General features: G+C 44.4%; 1 protein-coding gene across 1 annotated transcript in view; it reads left to right on the top strand.

The window, feature by feature from the left end:
* The window catches only part of BPGM (bisphosphoglycerate mutase), a 28,169-nt gene extending 5,382 nt beyond the window's left edge, over positions 1-22,787 (top strand). The window contains exons 2-3 of the mRNA XM_056517198.1: positions 6,069-6,724; positions 20,525-22,787. Of these exons, the coding sequence (XP_056373173.1) occupies positions 6,124-6,724; positions 20,525-20,703 (780 nt within the window). The 5' untranslated portion in view covers positions 6,069-6,123 and the 3' untranslated portion in view covers positions 20,704-22,787. The remainder of the gene's footprint in view (positions 1-6,068; positions 6,725-20,524) is intronic.
* Positions 22,788-23,503: the final 716 nt, after the last annotated feature.

Below are 23,503 nucleotides of genomic sequence, written 5' to 3'. Positions count from 1 at the left end.
GCACATTAATTTATTAATATTAATATTTAAAGGGTACCTCTCATCAAAAAATCTTTTGATATATTATAGATTAATGTATGCAGAATAACTTTACAATTGCATGTTATAAAAAAATATGCTTCTTTCTATTTAATTTTCCACTTTGAAGAAATGACCACTAGGGGTCTCCCTACCAGTCCTGGCAGCAAGCATTTCAGACTCATGCTGGAGTCCTAAACACTACGAGCTGCCAGTCTGCTTTGTTCACAAAGGAGAACACTCAGAGCTGCCAGCCTGCTTTGTTCACAGCCTGTATGGCTGTGAGCAAAGCAGGCTGGCAGCTCTGAGTGTTTAGGACTCCAGCATGAGTCAGAAATGCTTGCTGACAGGACTGATCGGGAAAAATACAATAGAAAGAAGCATATTTTTCATTAACATGCTATTGGAAAGTTATTCAACATTCATTCATCTAAAATATATCAAAAGTTTATTTGATGAGAGGTACCCTTTAATTATTTTTTTAAGACATTTTAATAGTACCTCAAAGCTGGACACCAAGGCCCGGTCTGCACTTGGCTGAAGTTTTCGTGGTGCCAATCTTCACCATATTGACAATATTGCTACCTGCAGTGAAAGGCTACGGCGACATGGCAAATTTGGTTGCAGGACATGGAGGTTGCAATGTGACATCCGCGACATGCCACTGCGCCAGGACTGACCTCAGTGCAAGTTGTGTGCGACTGCGATCTGCTTGGGGTTTATCTGCTAAATATATATATATATATATATATATATATATATATATATATATATATATTTTTTTTTTTATCCTGACAGTGTCCATTTAAAATATGTAAAATTATCTAATAAAATGTTTTATATTTTTTAAAATATAAATAATGTAATAAAAAATGTATCTTTTTTAATTTTTTTAATATAAATAAGCAACTCCCCCAACAAAAGTGAAATCACCCTTTCCCATAAAAAAATTTTTTTTACGTAAAAAAAATATATTTAATATTGCTGTGTAAGGAAATGTCTAAAATAGCTGATTTTAGTCACATCACATCCCAGAACAAAATTTTTATAAAAAATGATCAAAAAGTCACATATACATAAAAGTAGAACCAATAAAAACTACGGAACACAGAGCAAAAAAAAAATGGGTCCTCATACAGCCGTGTATACGGGTAAAATGAGAAATAGAGATGAGCGAACTTACAGTAAATTCGATTCGTCACAAACTTCTCGGCTTGGCAGTTGATGTCTTTTCCTGCATACATTTTTCAGCTTTCCGGTGCTCCCGTGGGCTGGAAAAGGTGGATACAGTCCTAGGAGACTCTTTCCTAGGACTGTATCCACCTTTTCCAGCCCACCGGAGCACCGGAAAGTTGAACTAATTTATGCAGGAAAAGTCATCAACTGCCGAGCCGAGAAGTTCGTGACAAAACGAATTTACTGTAAGTTCGCTCATCTCTAATGAGAAAGTTAGAGGGGGTCAGCATAGGGAAACAATCAATAAGCCCCATATGGGTCTGTGGTACTTGAAAGGCGAGGAAGAAAAAAACAAAAACTCAAAAAATGAAAAAGTATTCTCCAAAAGAAAGTAAATGTTTTCAAATCAACTGGTGACAGAAAGTTAAACAGATCTGTAAATAACTTCTATATGAAAATCTTAATCCTTCCAGTACTTATCAGCTGCTATATGCACCAGAGGAAGTTGTGTAGTTCTTTCCAGTCTGTCCACATTGCTCTCTGCTGACACTTCTTTCTGTGTCAGGAACTGTCCAGAGTAGAAGCAAATCCCCATAGAAAACCTCTCCTGCTCTGGACAGTTCCTGAAATGGACGGTGGTGGCAGGAGAGAGCGCTGTGGTCAGACTGCAAAGAACTACACCACTTCCTCTTGAGCATACAGCAGCTGATAAGTACTGGAAGGATTAAAGGAGATATCCGGTGCAGACTTTTCCTATTCCGTCCTGCCCGGGCTGCAAAAAAAGAGAAAACAAACTTTCACTTTCTGCGTTCCCCCGGAGCTCCGCAACAGCTGATTGGTCGGCCGGGCTGTCTACTACTTACTTCCCTCAGCCCGGTACGTCACAGGGCGCCTCAGCCTATCAATGGCTGCAGCGATGTCCCGCCTTGGCCGGTGATAGGCTGAGGCGCCCTGTGACATATCTGGCTAAGGGAATTAAGTAGTAGACAGCCCGGCCGACCAATCAGCTGTTGTGGAGCTCCGGGGGAACGCAGGAAGGTAAGTGAAAGTTTGTTTGTTTTCTGTTTTTGCAGCCCGGGCAGAATGGAATAGGAAAAGTCCACATCGGACATCTCCTTTAAGATTTTTTAAATAGAAGTAAATTACAAATCTGTGTAACTTTTTGGCACCAGTGGACTTAAAAACATGTCCCCCCTTCCCCCACCTCCCAGTTGGGAAGCACTGCCCTAGGGTATAGTCTCATGTGGCAGACATGTTGCGGAAATTTCTGTGACTGTTTCCTTCTTTTGAATGGTTCTTGCAGTAATCCATGTGCTTGACACCTAAACATCCTCAAATTTGATATTTATTTATTTTAATTTCTGCACCAAATCTGACATACGTGAATTTACACTTATCTCGAGCCATCCGTGGGTATCGTCATTTCCTTGCACATATTTTTTTAAATTTTTTTATTATTATTTTTTTCGCTGGTTAAACAGGAAATCCACGTGTCACGCTGCAGTTCCTTCGCCTCACTCATACGGAGTCGTGCTGAGGACCTAAGAAAGCTCCTAAGGAGGTGTGGACGCAATGAACCCAATGGCCCTGTTACCCTGTGTTGTACACACAGGGGTCCTGCCAGCTGAAATATGAGATAGTGTAAAGCTGTCCGAATATAATTTCTGCAGGACTGGTTGACCATCTAGATCAGTGGTCCCCAAACTGTGGCCCTCCAGATGTTGCAAAACTACAATTCCCAGCATGCCTGGACAGCCGTTGGCTGTCCAGGCATGCTGGGAGTTGTAGTTTTGCAACATCTGGAGGGCCACAGTTTGGGGACCACTGATCTAGATCAAGGTTTCCCAACCGGGGTGCCTTTTAGCTGTTGCAAAACTACAACTCCTAGCATTCCCAGATAGCCGAAGGCATTGTAGTTCTGCAACAGCAGGAGGCACCCTTGTTGGGAAACCCTGATCTAGCTTTTATGGTGCTTCCCAACTCTTCCCTGACTATAGGTGCTGGGGTAGAGAAGGGTCATGTTGGGTTCCAACTGCACAATACATTGTTTTCAGTCTAAGTTTTGACTTGTTTTTTTACAAATTCCCAACAAAATGTCAAATTTATGTATAATATATATATATATATATATATATATATATATATATATATATATATATATAATATACATATAATTTTTTTTTCTTTTTTTTTGCTTTATAAATACGCAGCGGCCATTTGTTAGCCAAAAGTAAATTAGGGAGTTATGAAATGTCATACCTACTTGCCCTTTATTCCTTTTGGGCCCTTAGGCCTCGTTCACACGAAGGAATTTCCGTGCAGGACCCAGTGGAAAAATTCTGCTCTGAAATACTTTTGCCGCAGAGTCCCGTTGTTTTCTGTTGGCTGTCTGGGCATGCTGGGAGTTGTGGTTTTACAACAGCTGGAGGCACCCCTGGTTGGGAAACACTGACCTATACTATATACTACTACAGCCGTTGTCTGTCCGGGCATGATGAGGTTTGTAGTTTTGCAACAGCTGGAGGCACCCTGGTTGGGAACCCTGCTCTGTACTCATAGGTGTTGTCATTTTCTCGCTTTCTATCCTCCCCCCTTATAAAATAAAGTTATACAGAGCTGATTTCTTCCAAAAACTGTGCCACCCCTGTCCTCAGGTTGTGTGTGGTATTGCAGCTCAGTTCCATGGAGCCAAGTTGTAATACCACACAGAACCTAAGGACAGGTGTGGCGCTGTTGAAGACTTTAGATCAGTTTTTCTATTCCTGGAAAACCCTTTTTAAGATCAGGTTTTCCTGGGCCTTAAATAGAGAAAAAAAATGAATACATATTCAATATGACTTCCCCGCGCTGCTCCTTGTCTGGTGGCGACAAATATCTCTGGGCCGCAGCAGCTTAGTACTCGACCATAAAGGAGACACAGGGGAATGGAGACGAATTAAAAGAATAAGCATATAAAATGATCACAAGGCAATGAACTGTCCACGTCACTGTGTAGTATGCCGCGTAGATAGGTGTGGGGGCGTATTATGTGTCTATTGTTGGATAACCGCTCCGCGTACACCCAGCTTTACAGCAGACTTGACGAATTTACATTTTATGTGGAGGGAGTTGAATGCAGCGCAGTTCAGCCTCGGGCGTCTTTTTAGCTTGTTCAAAATTCATGTGTCTGATATTTCAGGTTTGTGAATGTCAGATGCTATTAAGAGTGAGAAAAGCCTGCACGCGCACAATATTGACGTTCTGCCACTTTAAATACGTGATCACTTTGAAGGGATATTAATGTTATTGTACAATGGTTCCCAAAAATTTTCGGTTCATGACTCCCTTAGTGACTCTTAAAGCAGGACGTTACTGTCTAACCGTTCCCGTATGCATATAGAAGTTAGGCCCACTTCTGTGCTTACATAGTAACTAGGCCTCACACTGCACCCCCATATAGTAGTTAGGCCCACCTCTGTGCCCACATTGTAATTAGGCTTCACACTGACCCCATATAGTAGTAAGGCTTCACACTGTGCCCCTATATAATAGTTAGGCCCACCTCTGTGCCTACAATGTAATTAGGCCTCACATTGTGCCCCCATATAGTAGTAAGGCCTCACACTGTGCCCCCATATAGTAAGGCCTCATAATAGTTAGGCCCATCTCTGTGCCCCCATAGGAATTAGGCCTTCCACTGTGCCCCCATGTAGTAGTTAGGCCTCACACTGTGTCCCCCTATAGTAGTTAGACCCACATCTGTGTGCCCACATAGCAATTACTTAACATTGTGCCACCATACAACAGTTAGGCCCACCTCTGTGCCCATATAGTAATTATGCCTCTCACTGTGCCCCCATATAGTAGTTAGGGCCACCTCTGGGCACCCCTATAGTATTTTCTAACACCCCTTCCCCACTAAGTAGTTTTTGGTCCACCACCTCCCTCCCCGTTTGGCTGTTCGTAAGTTGTAGTTCTGCAACTGCTGGATGCACACTGGTTGGAAAACAGAAAACAATGGTTTGCAGGTTACAGTTTCGGTCCAAGTAGTTTAAGGCCATGTTCCAACTTTTTTTGAGTCTCATTTCTGGTCAGTATTTTTTTTTACCAAAACCAGAAGTGAAACTGACACAGATTTAAAACATTTCCTTATAAAAGAAAGATTTTGGCCAACTCCTTATTTGGGGCCTCTTTTTAGTTAGCCAGAAAAGATAAAATCTATTTCTAGATGTCCCGTGGCCTATTGATTTAAAAGTGGACTATGTAATTCTTCATTCACCCTGTGGAGGCACTGCAGGGAAATTAAGCTCTTTGTGCCAGGTTAATTTGCAGATTACTGCCTTGGTGCCAGTGGCGTTGATAGTACCCAATACCATATTCCTGAAACACATGTTTATAACCTTTTTACGGCTATAAGACCAGTAGCAGTTGGTGATATTCCGGTGTCGTCTCTGGTCATGCGATGGGTATATCTTATCGGAGAAAGGTATTTGAATAATGGGCCTGAAACCTTAAAAGCTTCTGTGTTCATTTGGACTTTGGATTCAAAAAGAGGAGCTTCATATTTAGCCTCCACATAGAATTTCCTAAAGGGACACTTAATGAAGCCTACCTGGCCCCTATGTCATAACCTTGGTTGGTTTATGGTGTCTTTTGGTAGATGTACCTTCTGAGAGGGTGTGGAATGAAGGATGATCTTCGATGTTACATGAGCAGTGGTCTCTAAACTGTGGACCTCCTTTTGCTGCCAAACGACCACTCCCAGCATGCCCGGTCAGCCGTTGGCTGTCTGGGCATGCTGGGAGTGGTCGTTTGGCAACATCTGGTGGACCAAAGTTTGGAGACCTAGGGACTAGCGTATAGGACATAACGTGCTCTCTTTCTTCTCCCGTCAGGTCAACAACTTAAGGCATAAATTGTGTCCTGAAGAAGCGAACTAAAGTAGCCAACATGTCCAAATATAAACTTGTAATGCTGAGGCACGGTGAGGGTGCCTGGACAATTGAAAACCGATTTTGTAGTTGGGTTGACCAAAAGCTAAGCGAGGATGGACTCCGAGAAGCCGAGCTGTGCGGAAAGCATTTAAAGTCTCTGGGATTTGAGTTTGACCTGGTCTTCACGTCAATCCTGAGCCGCTCCATCCAAACGGCCTGGCTAATATTGCAAGAACTTGGGCAAGAATGGGTCCCCGTGAGGAGCTCTTGGCGGCTCAACGAGAGACATTACGGGGCACTCATCGGCCTCAACCGAGCCGAACTAGCCCTCAACCATGGGGAAGAGCAGGTGAAGATGTGGAGGAGGAGTTACGATATGGCCCCTCCCCCTATAGATGAATGTCACCCTTATTATCAGGAGATCCACACGGATCGGAGGTACGCGTGCTGCGACATACAGAAAGATAACCTGCCGAAATCTGAGAGTCTGAAGCAGGTTCTGGAACGGCTCCTTCCCTACTGGAACGAGGAGATAGCGCCTGAGATCAAAAAAGGGAAAAGGGTCCTTATCTCTGCACATGGCAACAGCACAAGAGCCCTATTAAAACATTTAGAAGGTACTGTGCCTTTCTGTTTTTAGTTCTTTAATTATTTATTTTTCTAAATTTCTTTAATTGGGTATTTAATTTAGAAAAAAAACTATTTAAAAATTCCTACAAAAATAGTAGTAGAACTTTTTTGCATAAAAGGGGTACTCCAGTGGAAAACAATATTTTTTTTTATTTTTATTTAAAACATCTGGTGTCAGAAAGTTAAACAGATTTGTAAATTACTTCTATTTAAAAATTGTAATCCTTACAATACTTATCAGCTGCTGTATGCTCCTCATGAAGTTCATTTCTTTTCTGTCTGACCACAGTGCTCTCTGCTGACATCTCTGTCCATGTCAGGAACTGTCCAGAGCAGGAAGAAATCCCCATAGCAAATCTCTCTTGCTCTGGACAGTTCCGGACATGGACAGAGGTGTCAGCAGAGAGCACTGTGGTCAGGCAGAAAATAAATTCAAAAAGAAAATAACTTCCTCTGGAGCATATAGCAACTGAGAAGTACTGGAAGGATTAAGATTTTCCACCGGAGTACCTTTTTTTTTTTTTTTTCTGTTATAAGTGAGTTTGGGCTGTTTTTGTGACTTTTTTTTGTTGCTCTAGAATATTTGATCATCTGGCAACTCTCTCTTTACATTGGGTACCATTAGGCTACTCTCTTAGAGTAAGCTATGAAGTGTTTTTGAATAATTGGGTTTGACTACTTTGATGTAGTAGAAAGTTACCTTGTTGCCTATCAGCTATTTTTTGGGGGGAGGCAACATGGTTGGCCGTTAACTTTAAAGGGATAACTATGGCCTCCACATGTTTCCCACTACCATCAGAGCCTCCATTGGTTATTTCCAAAAGATTTGACAGGAAGGCGGCACAGGGTGCAGTGCTCTTCTTCCCATCAAAACACTGGACATCAGAATGGACCCCAATGGGTCTGCCACTTCCATCATTGTTTCTGTTATAAGAAATAACATGATGGCAGTGTGAACAGAGCCTAACCCTGCTATGACTTTGCACTGATGATTGTCAGGGGTCACATCTGTCAGACCCCTACCAGAAATTGTCTAAACTATTAAAATATAATGTTTATGGAGGAGGAAAAAATTAGAAGAAGATAAAAATTGGTTGTGTCCTTTTTAAGTGTACCTGTCATTTCAGGTGACTTTTCAGGATAAGTTCCCCTCTTGTGTTTACGTGAGGCGCAGCATTATTTCTGGCCACTAGATAAGGCTATGTTCACACGGCTGTTGTCTTCCGTCCCGCTTTTCTCCCGTTATTGAGGTTTACTGACCTTTCTTTTAACAGACAAACTGAAGTAAACGGATGTTATCCGTTTGGATCTGTTATTGTTCAGTTAATAAACAAAAAATAATTTTATAAATTTTTTTGTTCTGAGCATGCTCAGAAGTAAAATCGGATCAATAATGGATTGGAATTTCTTTTTATGAAGACGGATGACATTAAAGGCTCATCCGTTTTCCATAGACTTCAATGTTAAATTTATTGTGTCCGTTTTTGTTCGTTTTTTTTTTTTTTTTTGACGAAAGAAAATATACTGCATGCACCGTCTTTTCTCCGGCAAAGAAAAAAAAGAAACGGAACAGAAAGCAAACGGGTGACAAAGGACTGTGAAAAATAAAATAAAAAATCCCATTGACATCATTGGGATCCTTTTTACAGCCGTTTGCAAAAGTATCAAACGGATTGCAGAACGGGCATAAATTAACGGGGACAGACGGCCGTGTGAACAAGCCCTTGTATATGGTATTTTTCAGCAGATTTCTGCTCTGCAGGCCTCATCGATAATTAGCAGTTCTCCCAGAGCTGGTGGGCAGAGCTCCATCCTCCCCCATCCATAGACTTGTATTGCTAGTCTTGCAGATGCTGGACAAAGATGAGCTGATTTTCAGAATGGAATGCAGTCTCACAGGAGAGGGAAGAAGCTTGAGATCAGGAGAAAGAAGCATATTTGTCCAATAAGATATATTACAATGTTTCCTACATTCGCTTCTACTATTATTTTATGCCAAATTTGTTTAAATAACCCAGTGCCTATTTAAGTTTATACCCCCCTCCCATATCATAAGTGACATTGAGTACAAGGTTGTTTTTGCAGGTTAGTATACTGACTGCTGTTTGTTGGCAGCAGCTGCCTCGGATCTTTTTTTGTTTTTCCTTTTTTATAGACGTCTAATGTCTCTTTTGTCCGAGATGGCGGTATGACACAAGACTAAGCTTGGGTGATCACTTGTAACAATTTGGAGCCAGACCATGTACACATTCCTTGCAGGCAGCAGACCACAAATGCTGACAGGTCACTTTTATTGTGCGACACTAACGTTGGCCAAAAACCCTTTATTTATTTTTAAAGTTTTATTGAAAAAAATAAAAAACCATCGGCATTACAGAAGAAAAAGGTAGGCAAGAGCATACAAAATCCAGGGATGACCTAGTATAAAGTACATAATGCCTAACCGACTAACATAAGTGAGGTAGCCGATTAAAATTGTAAACAGAACAAGCAACCGCAGGGGCCATAAAGTCAAAAACATAAACATAGGTCCTTTATTCTCTTAAGGCACTAGGGGAGAGTATACCCATAAATGAAAGATAATGATAAAGTTATGCACCAATCGAGGAAACATTAAGCTGCTGCCGCTGTGTGAACTCGCAAGGTAGACATAGTAAGTAGAGATGAGCGAACTTACAGTAAATTCGATTCGTCACGAACTTCTCGGCTCGGCAGTTGATGACTTTTCCTTCGTGAATTAGTTCAGCCTTCAGGTGCTCCGGTGGGCTGGAAAAGGTGGATACTGTCCTAGGAAAGAGTCTCCTAGGACTGTATCCACCTTTTCCAGCTTACCGGAGCACCGGAAAGCTGAACTAATTTATGCAGGAAAAGTCATCAACTGCCGAGCCGAGAAGTTCGTGACGAATCGAATTTACTGTAAATTCGCTCATCTCTAATAGTAAGTATACACAAATTAGGCACTGTATTGAGGCAACTAATGGTCAGTCAGGCCACAAATGGAGGCTAGGGAGCAACAAGTGGATGCAGAGGAGCACCAGGGACCCCACACTTTTCTCAAATTTGGCTGGACTTTTTCTGTGTTTATACACCACCATAGAGAATGGGATAGTAGAGTTCTCCAATTTCTTCCATATGGAGCACATAGGGGGCCTGGGATCCATCCAACATAGTGCAATCACCTTTCTAGCTAAAAACAAAGATTCCCTAATGAAGGTTCGGACATGATGTTGCCATACCTCTTCATCCAAAATACCAAACAAACAGATCAAGGGGTCAGTCGGAATAGAAGGGGCCACTATAGAATTTAGTAAACATAAGACTCCCCCTTCCCATGTTCAAAGTAAAATTGCTTCGTAAAGAATAATTTCCTATTCATTTTCTCATTCAAGTGAACCATGCATAAGCGTCCCATAGAGAGCCACGCCTGCTTATTAGTCTCAGAAGGGTCCGAGATATATGCTGCCTCCGAATACTTGGCAGCCAGCTCCACCTCCCGCGAAGACACCCCCGAACGCCTTGATATCATATCAGGCGAGCCCTCAAGCGAGTTACCGTATGTTGCAAAAATACTTGTAGTTGGTCCGGGATCCTATCATTCTCCCCAATGAGCTCCAACCAAATAATGGGCCCGAGGAGCTAGACATGAGGAGAGAAACAGACAAGGGGGAGTGATCTGTTATGGCTCGGGGCTCATAAGTAACAGAATCCACCTGGGAATAACAGTATTACAGAAGGCCAAGTCAATGCGTGAGGGCATTCCTACCAATAGTAAAGCAGGATTATACACTGGATCCAGGGCAACGAAGTAGGAACGCATCAAGCCACCCCACCCCCTCCAAAAGTGAGGAAAGTGGGGTTGAGTGAGGCCCCGAGGCCTGGGGGGGGGGGTCTGGGGGGGTCCCCGAGGATTATGTTTATCCAACATTGGGTCAGGTACCTACCGTATTTTTCGCCCTATAGGAAGCACCGGCGTATAAGACGCACCCAATTTATAGGTGCAAAATCTAAACAAAATAAAGATTTTGAACCCAATAGTGGTCTTCAACCTGCGGACCTCCAGATGTTGCAAAACTACAACTCCCAGCATGCCCGGACAGCCGTTGGCTGTCCGGGCATGCTGGGAGTTGTAGTTTTGCAACATCTGGAGGTCCGCAGATTGAAGACCACTGCAGAGGAGGTAATACTCCGCCGCTCCGGACCTGTCACCACTGCCCTGGATGTCGCTCCATCGCTGTGGCCGTGTCCCCGTCGCTCCGGGTATCCTCGCTCTCCGTCGCCGCCATCACGTCGTTACGCACGTACGCGACGACGTGATGACGAGGAAGGAGGGCGCCGGCCATACAGGGGATCCCTGAACAGAGAAGACACCGAGGAGGCAGGTAAGGTCCCTCCCGGTGTCCTGTAAGCACTAACCCGGCTATTCAGTCGGGCTGTTCGGGACCGTTGATGGCCGCAGGGACCGCCGCGATAGGGGTGTATTTGCCATATAAGACGCACCGACTTTTTCCCCCCAGTTTTGGGGAAGAAAAAGTGCGGTAATTAAAATGGCCAATACACAGAGTGGAGGCATTATGGTAGCCAGCAGCAAAAGCAATCGCCTGGTGTACAGTATCAAGAGTAGCAGGTGGGGGTACATATACAAAAGGAAAGACATAAGGACTATTATTCATAAAGACATGTATGAAAATAAATCTCCCATGCGGGTCTTTACGGACAAAGGTGGGCTCCCATCTTACAGACCTATGCACAAGAATAGATACCCCCGGGAAAAGGAGATGTGGAACGTGTGCTGCGACCACTGTACCCAGGGGTGAATAAGTAAATGAACTCTATCTGGTGTCATATGAGTCTCCTGAAGGGCAATAATCTGAGGGTAAAGTTTTATGTATTTGTGTAAAAACGAACAATCTATGGTGTAGGCCATATCCCTACACAGTCATAACATAAAATCAGCGGAAGCATAGGCATAAAGAGTGAATATTGAGGAACGTGACGCATACAGAGCATCATGGGTGACAAAATGATGTGGGTATAGAATGGGTAGGACCCACTGACCAGAGTACCGACCAGGTAACAAAAGGAAAAAACAAACAAACAAAAATGCTGTAAAGAACAGCATACAGAGGACGTTTCCCTGTGGTTATGGCTCCATCTAGTGGGGAGAGCCTGCAATGACACATAAGAACGTGCTTCTCGGAGAGGAGAAGGGCCAAGGAGAGTAAAAGGAAACCATAAGAGAAAGAAATGAAAAAGGGAGAGGATGGGGAGACATGGGAGGAAGAGGGGAGAAGAAGGAGGAAAAAAGGAATAAAGAGGGGAGGAAGAAGGAAGGGAAAGGAAAGAGAGAGAGGGAGGTAGAAGGCAGGAGGTGCAAGGGAGAAAGGATGACAAGAGGAGAAAAAGAAGAGAAGGGAAAGACCAGAGACAAGAAAAAGGATGCAGAGGAAGGAGGAGGAAGAAGAACAGGAGAGAGGGAAGGAAGAAGCAGAGGGGAGGGAGGATATTCAGATGGGCAAAGCAAAGAGAAGGGACAATAATGTGGTAGAAAAGGGACCGAGGGCTGAAGTCAGGAGAATAAGGGAGTGATCCCCACCAAGCAATATGCACAATAGCACAGCCGCAGAGGTAGTCAGCGTCCAGCTAGTAAAGAAAGTGAAGCCAGGGATCTTCAGCAACAGCGCATGTGACCACGCCATCGGAGGAGGGAGAGTAAGTCACTAAGCAGCAGCTTTGGATCACACAGTCCCGGATTAGCAGGAGTAGTCCTAACCACAGCAGGCAGGTATGGCAAGAGACGATGCAGTGACCGGAGCAACAATTAACCGCTCTCAACTTGCAAAGTTACTCAGCCCGGCGTTGTCTTAGCCAGTCATCAGCCTCTTGAGGTGTAGAGAAACACCGAGCTCTGTCTCCGTCCACCACCCGCAGTCTAGCAGGATAAGCCATGGAGTACGCTATTCCTTTGTTGCGCAGGCGGCCTTTGATCACAGCAAACGTGGCTCTGCGGTGTTGCAGGTCAGATGAGAAGTCTGGGAATATAGATACCCTTGCAATTTCATAACGGATCTCTGGGAACCTCTGGGTAGAGCGCAAGACCAAATCACGGTCATTACAGTTCAGGAGCCTAGCAAACAGTGGCCCGCGGGGGAGTGCCCGGGGTGGCAAATGTGGGCGAAATGTGCAGATCGGGGAACAGGTCTTTGAGCCAGCTCTCTACAATTGCGCCCGGGTTTTGCCCCTCTGCACGTTCAGGCATGCCTATAATCCTGATGTTGTTTCTCTAAATCATCATTCTTCTGCTTTGTCTGCTCCACCTGAGTACATACGGGAGCAATAGAGTCGGGGATTAGGCCCCTGGTGTCCTCCAGCACGGAGACCCGCTGCTCCGCCTCAGTCACCCGCTCTCTAAGATTATGCTTGTCCTGCCGCAGGAGCCCTACATCCACCCGCACCTCTTCCATCTTGCCCGTGAGGGACGTGCTGCTGGTCTGTATAGCGGTAAGCAGCATCTCACTAACCTCCCGTAGAGTCAGCTCGGGGATATCTGATTCCGGTTCCGAGGGGTCAGTTAGTGCAGGCTGGGGTAGAGAGTCAGAGCGGGAGGCCTGGGCCGCAGATGCGCAGCCGGCACCATCTTTTTTGCCAGCGCGGGCGAACTGTTTTAGATTTTCTGCCACCAATTTCTCCTGCCCTCGGCTCGGATCTTGCTTAGAGGGCCATCTCCTTAGCTTTAGATCTGGGAATCGTTGTCTGGGAAGTAGGGATCGACCGATATTGATTTTTTTAGAGACGATAACCTGTGAACTTTCAGGCCGATAGCCGATAACTTATACCGATATTCTGTGCATTTTAATCCCCCCCAAATATTCTTGGTAAAATGAGGGTGCGTGTGTGTGTGCGCGCGGGTATACCCTGATAAACGGTTTCTGGTCCCGGAGAAACCGCTACAGATCAATGATTTAAAGCGGGCGCTTTAATCAATGAACTGCAGTGGCTTTTGCGGGGCCAGAGACCGCCGCCGCCCGCTTCTCTCCCCCTGCCTGTCCTGGGGTCCTGAGTCCAACCACCGACGCTGCTCCATTGCCTCCCCCATCCCCAATTTTATAATCACCTGTTCCCGGGGTCCGCGCTACTTCTGGCTCCGGCGGCGTCCTGAGCTGTCACTGTGTGCTGGGCCACTGACGGTGACATCGCGTTGAGGACGTCACTCGTCATTGCGCAGTGCACAGCAGTGCAGGACGCCGTAGGAGCCAGATGTAGCGCGGACCCAAGTAATCTGGGGGATTTGCCCTGCTGTGACTAGAAGAAGGGGGTGCCCCACTACTACTAGAAGGGGTGTGGTGCCCCACTGTGACCTGAATGGTAGAGGGGTGCCCCTCTGTGACTACTAGAATGGGGGAGGCTCCCCTGCTGTAACTTGAAGAAGGTGGGGGTGCCCTGCTGTGACTAGAAGAAAGGGGCTTCTCCTGTGTGACTAGGAGGGGTGCCCTACTATGACTAGAAAGGGGGGGGGGGGGGGAGTGCCCCGCTTTGACAACTAGAAGGGAGGGGCTCCCCCGCTGTGACTTGAAGGTGGGGGTGCCCCTCTGTGATGACTAGAAGGGAGGGACTGCCCTGCGTTTACTTAAAGAAGGTGGGGGTGCCCTGCTGTGACTAGAGGGGGTGCCCCACTATAACTAGAAAGGGGGGGGGATGCCCTGCTGTGATGACTAGAGGGGGGGGGGGGAGTGGCTCCCAAGTAAGGTGGGAGGGTGTGCCCTTTCTCTCTTTGGTGTAATGCTTTGCCCCATCAGGCCCTGTACTAGGTATAATTGCATAGTTTTCCTTTAACAAATGCCATGTATAGCCTCCTAGCAGGTGCCTATCTTACTGGCAACAGGACAAGAAAGTCTGAGCGCTGGTAATGTCCTGCATAAAAAGAACATTATTCCCTATTTAAAGATGAATGGCCCTCCTGGAGGCATCATTATACCTTCTACTCCGCCGGCCTTGGGGAAACCTCATAGGAAACAATGGCTTATTGCCTATTAAAGAAAGATTCCGACTGTAATTCCTTATGACATTGAACGGGTGCCGGGGACCTGTATACACCAGTATTGTGATTTATTCTATACTTTTATAGGGGTCGGAGCTCAGATGTTCTGATACATAGTTGCCGGTGGGGTTCATCATACACTGTGTTGTTGTTCTCATCACACCAGGACAGGTGTATACTGAGCCTGAACATCTGATATCTGGGCTAAGGGGGTTAATTTTTCCTGTCTGATACTGTTATTTTCCCTTGGGATAAGTGGACACAAGGGTTCTGACAGCCACTTATCTCCTGCAGCTGTATGCAAATGAGAGAAATAGGATCAGGAAGGTCAAGCTGTTGCAAAACTACAACTTCCAGCATGCCCAGACTGGCTATGCTTCCCACCCACCAATCCTGTGTTAACCCATTTGGTGCTATAAATCGGATAGTTGCTCAACTTTTCCAGGACTGGATATCTATCTATCTCATATCTATCTATCTATCTATCTATCTATCTATCTCCTATCCCCCAGGTATTTCTGCAGCTGTGACGTCTCCTCCCAAAAAACAGTGCCAACAGGAAGCACTGCGGTGCGCCCCTTTATCCTGTTATTCTAGGAAGACGTATTGTTGCCCGTTGCATCCCAGAATCCTTATTCTGCTAGGAGGAAACTACGGAGAAGGTCCTCTGGGCATGATGGAAGAGCCGGTGACCTGACAGGATCCCTGAGCCCATCACTGCCTTCTGCTTGTTTATTCTACAACTTACTATGAAGAACATTTCCTCCAGTCATCACCCTCCTTCTATTCAGCCATTTTTTATTTTATTTTATTTTTTGCAATACCTGTTTGTAATAAAGCTTGGTGATCCATGTGTCGGCACTTACTCTTGCTGAATGTGTCATGTGTCAAATGTTTAGGAACGATTGGCAAAACCACCTCTGCAGCTTTTCCAAAAACAGATATTGAAAAAAAAATAAATAGCGTTATAGAAGGAGGGTGATGACTGGAGGAAATGTTCTTTATTGTAAGTTGTAGAATAAACAAGCAGGAGGCAGTGATGGGCTCAGGGATCCTATCGGGTCAATGTCATCGGCTCCTTACCCAGAAGACTTGCAGAAGTTACGTTACCCAGCTTTCCCAGAGTCCTGAATTAAAGCTGGGCGGTATGACCAAATATGTGTATCACAGTATTTTTGTAACTTATGGCGGTTCCACGGTATATAACGGTATTTCTCTCCCCCTCCCCCCCCCCCCCCCCCAAATCATATGACCCACGAGCGCTGTTCTGCTTCCCCCGCCCAAATTAACTATCAGCCCAGCGCTGCGCTGTCCCCATCGGGGTAAATACGTCACCCGCAATCGCTGCCCTCCTCGTCCTCCTGTTTGTTGTGGGGCTGGAACTCTATACTGTACGCTGTATCCCTATGCCGGGCTGCAAAAGATAAACAAAATAAACTTTAACGCACCTTCCTACGTCGGCCTTACACTCTTCCTGGGGATGGGAAGCCGGCCGGCTTCTTACATAACAGTGAGCTCAACCTATCACCGGCCGAGGCGGAACATCTCTGTGGCTGGTGATAGGCTGACGGCTGGTCCGGACCGACGGCGGAACATAGGAAGGTGCATTAAAGTTTATTTTGTTTATCTTTTGCAGCCCGGGCATAGGGATACAGTTTACAGTATAGAGTTCCAGCTCTGGCGGCCGCAACAAACAGGAGGACGAGGAGGGCAGCACTTGTGGGTGATGTGAGTAATATCCCGATGGGGACAGCGCAGCTGGGTTGGTAATTCATTCATTCCCGAGGGGGAGGGGCCCAACCGGTATTGCGGTATGGGGAAAAATTCATATTGTGCAGCACAAAAATTTCGGTATGAACCGGTATACCGCCCAGCACTATCCTGAATGATTATCTGCCAAGTTTTGAAGCAAGAAATTCATTCACTAGCCACTATGGCGCATAGGTTGTAAACTTCAGTGCAGGTCTCTGTCCAGGTCACACAGAATTCTTCTAGACTGAGCTCGATTGTAACAAAACTTCTGCTGTGATGAGTATAGTACATTTCAGTAAATGGTGAAAATGGGGGAGATTTATCAAAACCTGTCCAGAGGAAAAGTTGTCCAGTTGCCCATAGCAACCAATCAGATCTCTACTTTCATTTTTAACAAGGCCTCTGCAAAATGAAAGAAGAGATCTGATTGGTTGCTATGGACAGGTTTTGATAAATCTCCCCCCATTGTGTATACGTATGTAAGAGCTGGGCCATGTTCCAGTTATGGAAGGTAAAAAAACATGCGACATATGAATACTGCCACATTATAGTAATGACATGTGCAACACAAGTGTATATAATAGTAAAAAACTGTTCTAAAAGATATACATACACACATACACACACACACACACACACACGAAGAATGAGGGATTGTGTAGTACAAGTTACCATTGGATTTATTGAAGATAACAGGAACCTTGTGGTTAGAAAAGAAAGTAAAATTTCTAAAAAATAGAAAATAAATTATGATGATGATGATGTAAAAAATGTATACATAAAAATCTAAGCAAAAATACTAGTGTACACCCAACAGTATACAGGATCAATTATCTTCAATAGTGTAACAGTGTATGTTCAGAGATAAACAATATGGTATCTATGAAATGCTGAAAACCAGGGTCGTGTAAGGCAGAGCTTTCCAAACTTTTGGTGACCTCCTTTTTAGACATGCCTAGTTTGGTGACACACTTCTTGCCGTACCACCAATTGCATGTATCAGGTCGCACGTCCTGTGATGCATGATGTGATACAAGTATCTAGTATCAGCATTAGAAATGTGGCTGCTACCCCCCCTGTGCCATTTCATCACCCCCTTCATCTTCCCCCTGTGCCATTTCATCACCCCCTTCATCTTCCCCCTGTGCCATTTCATCACCCCCTTCATCTTCCCCCTGCGCAATTTCATCACCCCCTTCATCTTCCCCCTGTGCCATTTCATCACCCCCTTCATCTTCCCCCTGTGCCATTTCATCACCCCCTTCATCTTCCCCCTGTGCCATTTCATCACCCCCTTCATCTTCCCCCTGCGCAATTTCATCACCCCCCTTCATCTTCCCCCTGTGCCATTTCATCACCCCCTGCGCCATTTCATCACCCCCCTTCATCTTCCCCCTGTGCCATTTCATCACCCCCTGCGCCATTTCATCACCCCCTTCATCTTCCCATGTGCCATTTCATCACCCTCTGTTCCACTTCAATTTCCCCCGTGCCACCCCATTCTCCCCATTCTGAATCCCCCATGTGCCACTCCATTCCTTCTCTTTGATCCCCCCTGTGTTACTTCATTCTCCCCATTCTTAATTCCATCTGTGCCACTTCATTCTGCCCCTTGATCTCCTTGTGATATTTCATTTCCCTCCCCCCCTCCTACTGTACCATTACTTACCTGGCCTGTGTCTGTCAGATCATTTCGGCAGGCTCTGACTCGGTATGTCTGACCAGTGACACCCTCCCGCTCGATGGTGCGTCGTCAGGGCTGTCAGTTGTCAGAAGTCCCAGCAGCCATCGCAGTTCACTGACTTAAAGGGGTACTCCACTGGAATTTTTTTTTTTTTTTTAAAGTTAAAAAGATTTGTAAATTACTTCTATTAAAAAATCTTAATCCTTCCAGTACTTATCAGCTGCTGTATGATCCACAGGAAGTTCTTTTCTTTTTTTAATTTCCTTTCAGCCTGACCACAGTGCTCTCTGCTCACACCTCTGTCCAGAGTAGGAACAAATCCCCGTCCTCTGTAGTATTCAGCCGCTAATAAGTACTGGAAGGGTTAAGATTTTTTAATAGAAGTACAAATCTGTTTAACTTTCTGGCACCAGTTGATTAAAAACAAAAAAGTTTTCCACCGGAGTACCCCTTTAAGTAATACATTGATGGTGACTAATCTGTCTGCTTGTACTCCAACATTTCCTCTATTCTTCTATGTTAGTGAAATTAGTGTAAGGAAGAGCAGAGACTGGTTTTTGCACAGACCGCTTGTAGACTTGTGAGGTTTTTTTGGCAGCATGTGTCCCAGTCCGTAGACTGACCTTTCTACTGTGTTAGAGGGAGAGCGAGAAAAGTTCAAGGTGTAAATATATCTATATGCAACCAGTCTCCTCCCGACCTCTGACCTTTACCAAGTTCAACGCTGTCACCTTATCTATCTATCTCCTATCTATCTATCTATCTATCTATCTATCTATCTATCTATCTCCTATCTATCTCCTATCTATCTATCTCCTATCTATCTATCTCCTATCTATCTATCTCCTATCTATCTCCTATCTATCTATCTCCTATCTATCTATCTCCTATCTATCTATCTCCTATCTATCTATCTCCTATCTATCTATCTCCTATCTATCTATCTCCTATCTATCTCCTGTCTATCTATCTATCTCCTGTCTATCTATCTATCTCCTGTCTATCTATCTATCTCCTGTCTATCTATCTATCTCCTGTCTATCTATCTATCTCCTGTCTATCTATCTATCTCCTGTCTATCTATCTATCTATCTCTCTATCTATCTATCTATCTCCTATCTATCTATCTATCTATCTCCTATCTATCTATCTCCTATCTATCTATCTTCTATCTATCTATCTATCTATCTATCTCCTATCTATCTATCTATCTCCTATCTATCTCCTATCTATCTATCTATCTATCTATCTCCTATCTATCTATCTATCTATCTCCTATCTATCTATCTCCTATCTATCTATCTCATATCCAGGGCTCAAGTCCTGCAGGAACTCATGGGAACAGAGTTCCTGCACTTTTTCCACAGCAGGAACGCAGTTCCCATTAGCAGGTGTCCTGCAGGACCAGCCCTTAAAGGGGTACTCCGCCCCTGGACATCGTATCCCCTATCCAAAGTATAGGGTGTAAGATGTCTGATCGCGGGGGTCCTGCTGCTGTGGACCCCTGCAATCTCTGCTGCGGCACCCCAGACATCCGGTGCTTGGAGCAAGCTTCGCTCCATGCCGGATGACTGGTGATGTGGGCAAAAGCTCATGACGTCACAGTAATGCCCCCTCAATACAATTGTATGGAAGGGGGTGTGATGGCCATCACGCCCCCTCCCATAGACTTGCATTGAGGGGCTGTGACGTAACGAGCCTCCGGCGCTACACCCAACGCTCTAGACGAACGCCGAGTGCCGCAGGGAGAACGTGGTGGTCCCCAGCAGTGGATAGGGTATAAGATGTTTATAATGGAAATCTTGGGTGAGTTCCCACACTTTTTTTCCCAGGACTTGCCCCCTGCTCATATCTATCTATCTATCTCATTATCTATCTCTCATATCTATCTATCTATCTATCTCTCTCTCTCTATGGCCTCCATTACAGCCCCACCTATAATTGATGTCCTCGTCCCCTGACATTGAAGGGGAATTCCTGACCCCGTAAGTTATCCCTTATCTATTAGATAGGTGATCACAAGCTCATAGTTAGTGGTCTGACTGCTGGGACCCCACTGATCCCGAAATAGGTAGGGAAAATATTTTAGAAGCCCTACACATGTTGTGCCCTTAGGATTCCCATTCTCTTTATCGTTGAGGATCCCAGAAGTTGGACCCCCAGCAATCTTATTGCTTCTCCTGTGGATGAGGACAACCTCTTGAAGCAGATCACACAGTATTCTGTTGTTGCAGCTCCTCCACAGGAGAAGTGAGGTATTACACAGTGCACTTGTTTTAGATCATTTTATTTATAATCTTTTATCTTTTCTTACAGGGATCTCTGACGATGACATAATAAAAATTTCACTTCCCACCGGTGTTCCTGTACTGCTTGAACTGGATGAGAACCTGCAAGCTGTCAAGCCTCACGAATTTCTGGGTGACCAAAAAGCCATTCAGGCTGCTATAAGGAAAGTGGAAGATCAAGGCAAAGTTAAACCAGTCGATAACTGAGATGCTTCCAGATATCTCAAATGAGGGGTTGTTCAGAATTGAACATGACTGCTTTGTTCCAAAACAGTGCCACCTCTGGTTGTATGTGGTATTACACATAAACTTTCACTTAAATGGATCCAGGGTGCAATTCTAGGGATAAACCATGGACATGTGTGGCGCTGTTTTAGAATAAAAGCAACTATGTTATCCTAACACTGAACAACGCCATTAACCAGTGGTGCTTCACAGTAAATAGCTCCCTATTTGTAGTTGGCTATGTACATAGATTTCCTCCTGTCAGCACAAAAATGTGGAATTATTTTTTTTATTTTTATTTTTTACATGTATTGGCAAATATAATGTGTAGTGGGAATTCCCATCAGTGTTTTTTTTTTAGCAGGCACTTAAAGGGGTTATCCAACAAATCTAATAAAATAAAAAAAAAAACTCAGATCAGCATAGGACATTAACCTTGCATCTAGTATTCTACTGTGACCTTTGTATCTCCTGTACGTGGCTCTAATACCCTTTTTTTGTCCTCCTGCTTGTTCCCTTCCCCACACTCTGTCTTTAAACTACAGGTCCCAGCATTCTTTGCTGCCGCTCTGTGCTCACTTCCTCCTAACTACCGTTTTCTGCCCCAGTCACCTGACCAGCCCCAGCAGTCAGAATGTTACTAAGCAACCATTCCCATCCATTATATAGCAATAATTCACAAAATGGGGGCCTTCATCTACAAAACTACAACTCCCAGCAGTCCCAAAAAGTTAAAGTCCATCTGTGCATGCGTGGAGTTGAAGTTTTAAAGTTTTTAAACAACTAAATGCACCCTTTTTGGGAAACACTGCTACATAGTGTATGTATATATATATATATATATATATATATACACACACACACACACACACACACACGGCAGCCAGAGATATATCTCCCCAATAAAGCTCTACTAAAGCATAATAAATATATAGCTTGTGTATATATACATTACATATACACACACATATTTGAATAAAAATACATATACACACGTATGTATTTTTTTTTCTTCAAACAAGTAATTGTGCGTATTAGATATCATAGATAGATATATATATACAAAAAATACTTTTATATATTCTATAGAATCAGTGTTTCCCAACCAGGGTGCCTCCAGCTGTTGCAAAACTATAACCCCCAGCATGCCTAGGAAACCAGAGGCTGTCCGTGCATACAGGGAGTTGTCGTTTTTCAACTTCTGGAGGGCCACAGTTTGGAAACCACTGTGCAATGGTTTACAAATTATGTCCCTGCAGATGTTGCCAACTACAACTCCCAGCATGCCTGTGCAGTGTGGACATGCTGGGAGTTGAAGTATTGCAACATCTGAAGGGCAATAGACCACTGTACAGTGGTCTACAAAATGCACTCCTCCAGAGGTTGCAAAACTACAATTCCCAGCATACTCACAGTCCAGGCAGGCTGGGGGTTGTAGTTCGGCAACATGTGAAGGGCCAGGACTACAAATCCCAGCATGCCTGGGCATGCTGGGAATTGCAGTTTTGCAAGATCTGAAGGGGCACAGTTTGGAGACCACTAGAGTGTGGTATCCAAAATTAGCCCTTCCAGCTGTTGCATAACTACAACTCTCAGCATGCCCTTTGGCTGTCAGTGCATGCTGGGAGTTGTAGTTTAAAAAAAATAAAAAAATAAAAATTAGGTAGGCAGCAGTTCCCCCACATTAGGAGCATAATTTCCCTGCATAAGGTAGCATAGGTTCAAACACCCCCCCCCCACACACACACACACACATAGACATCTCCCTCCTCTGCGCTCCAGGGCAGTCATCAGTGCCGGAGCGTAAGGGAACAGACGCGCTGCCTCACAGGTGTTGCTAGGCAGAAGAAGTCTCCCGCTCTCACTCCCAGATGGAGAGTCAGGTGGTTGTCTCAGCAGTCATGTGATCTCCGTCTCGGAAGGTGGGGGCTGTAGAGGGGGAGGGACAGCAGCCGAGACAGAGATGCCAGAACAGGGAGGCAGAAAAGGGTTTTGATGACCTTTCACTAGAGATGAGCGAACTTACAGTAAATTCGATTCGTCACAAACTTCTCGGCTCGGCAGTTGATGACTTTTCCTGCATAAATTAGTTCAGCTTTCAGGTGCTCCGGTGGGCTGGAAAAGGTGGATATATTCCTAGGAAAGAGTCTCCTAGGACTGTATCCACCTTTCCCAGCCCACCGGAGCACCGGAAAGCTGAACTAATTTATGCAGGAAAAGTCATCAACTGCCGAGCCGAGAAGTTTGTGACGAATCGAATTTACTGTAAGTTCGCTCATCTCTACCTTTCACCATAGGAATAGTGGAAGGAGTGTAAATTTTTAATGGATGTTTATTGCAAAAATAAAAAAAACTACCAAGGAGGAAACTAATAATAGATAAAAATTATTAAGTGAACTACCCCTTTAAATAGCTAGTCGAATTTTGGCACCTTAAAGCCTGGTTCACACTTTGTAGAATTTTGCAGGCTGTTTAATTTTCAAGCATAATCTGCAAAAGGGGAGGGGGGGGAATAAAATAATAATAATTTTTTATTTTTTAAATCGATTTACGGACAGAACGCAAGCGTAAAATTGTGCAAAGTGTGATCCCAGCTTAAATAGAAGACTTTTTGTTTTCTCCTTGACAAGTGTATATTTTTTACATGATTTTCTAGTATTTTTTTTCAGCATATAGAGTACCAAAAAAAAATTAAAAAAGAAAAAACTGATATTCAGTAACTTATTAACCTTTATTTCATAAAAAAATCCCAGTTGTTTTGGATTCCTCTAATGCCCGTCAA

Source organism: Hyla sarda, chromosome 4, assembly GCF_029499605.1.
Source record: "Hyla sarda isolate aHylSar1 chromosome 4, aHylSar1.hap1, whole genome shotgun sequence".
NCBI classification, from domain to species: Eukaryota; Metazoa; Chordata; class Amphibia; order Anura; family Hylidae; genus Hyla; species Hyla sarda.
The sequence above is the reverse complement of the archived record's forward strand: the minus strand, read 5'-3'. Positions and strand labels throughout refer to the sequence as shown.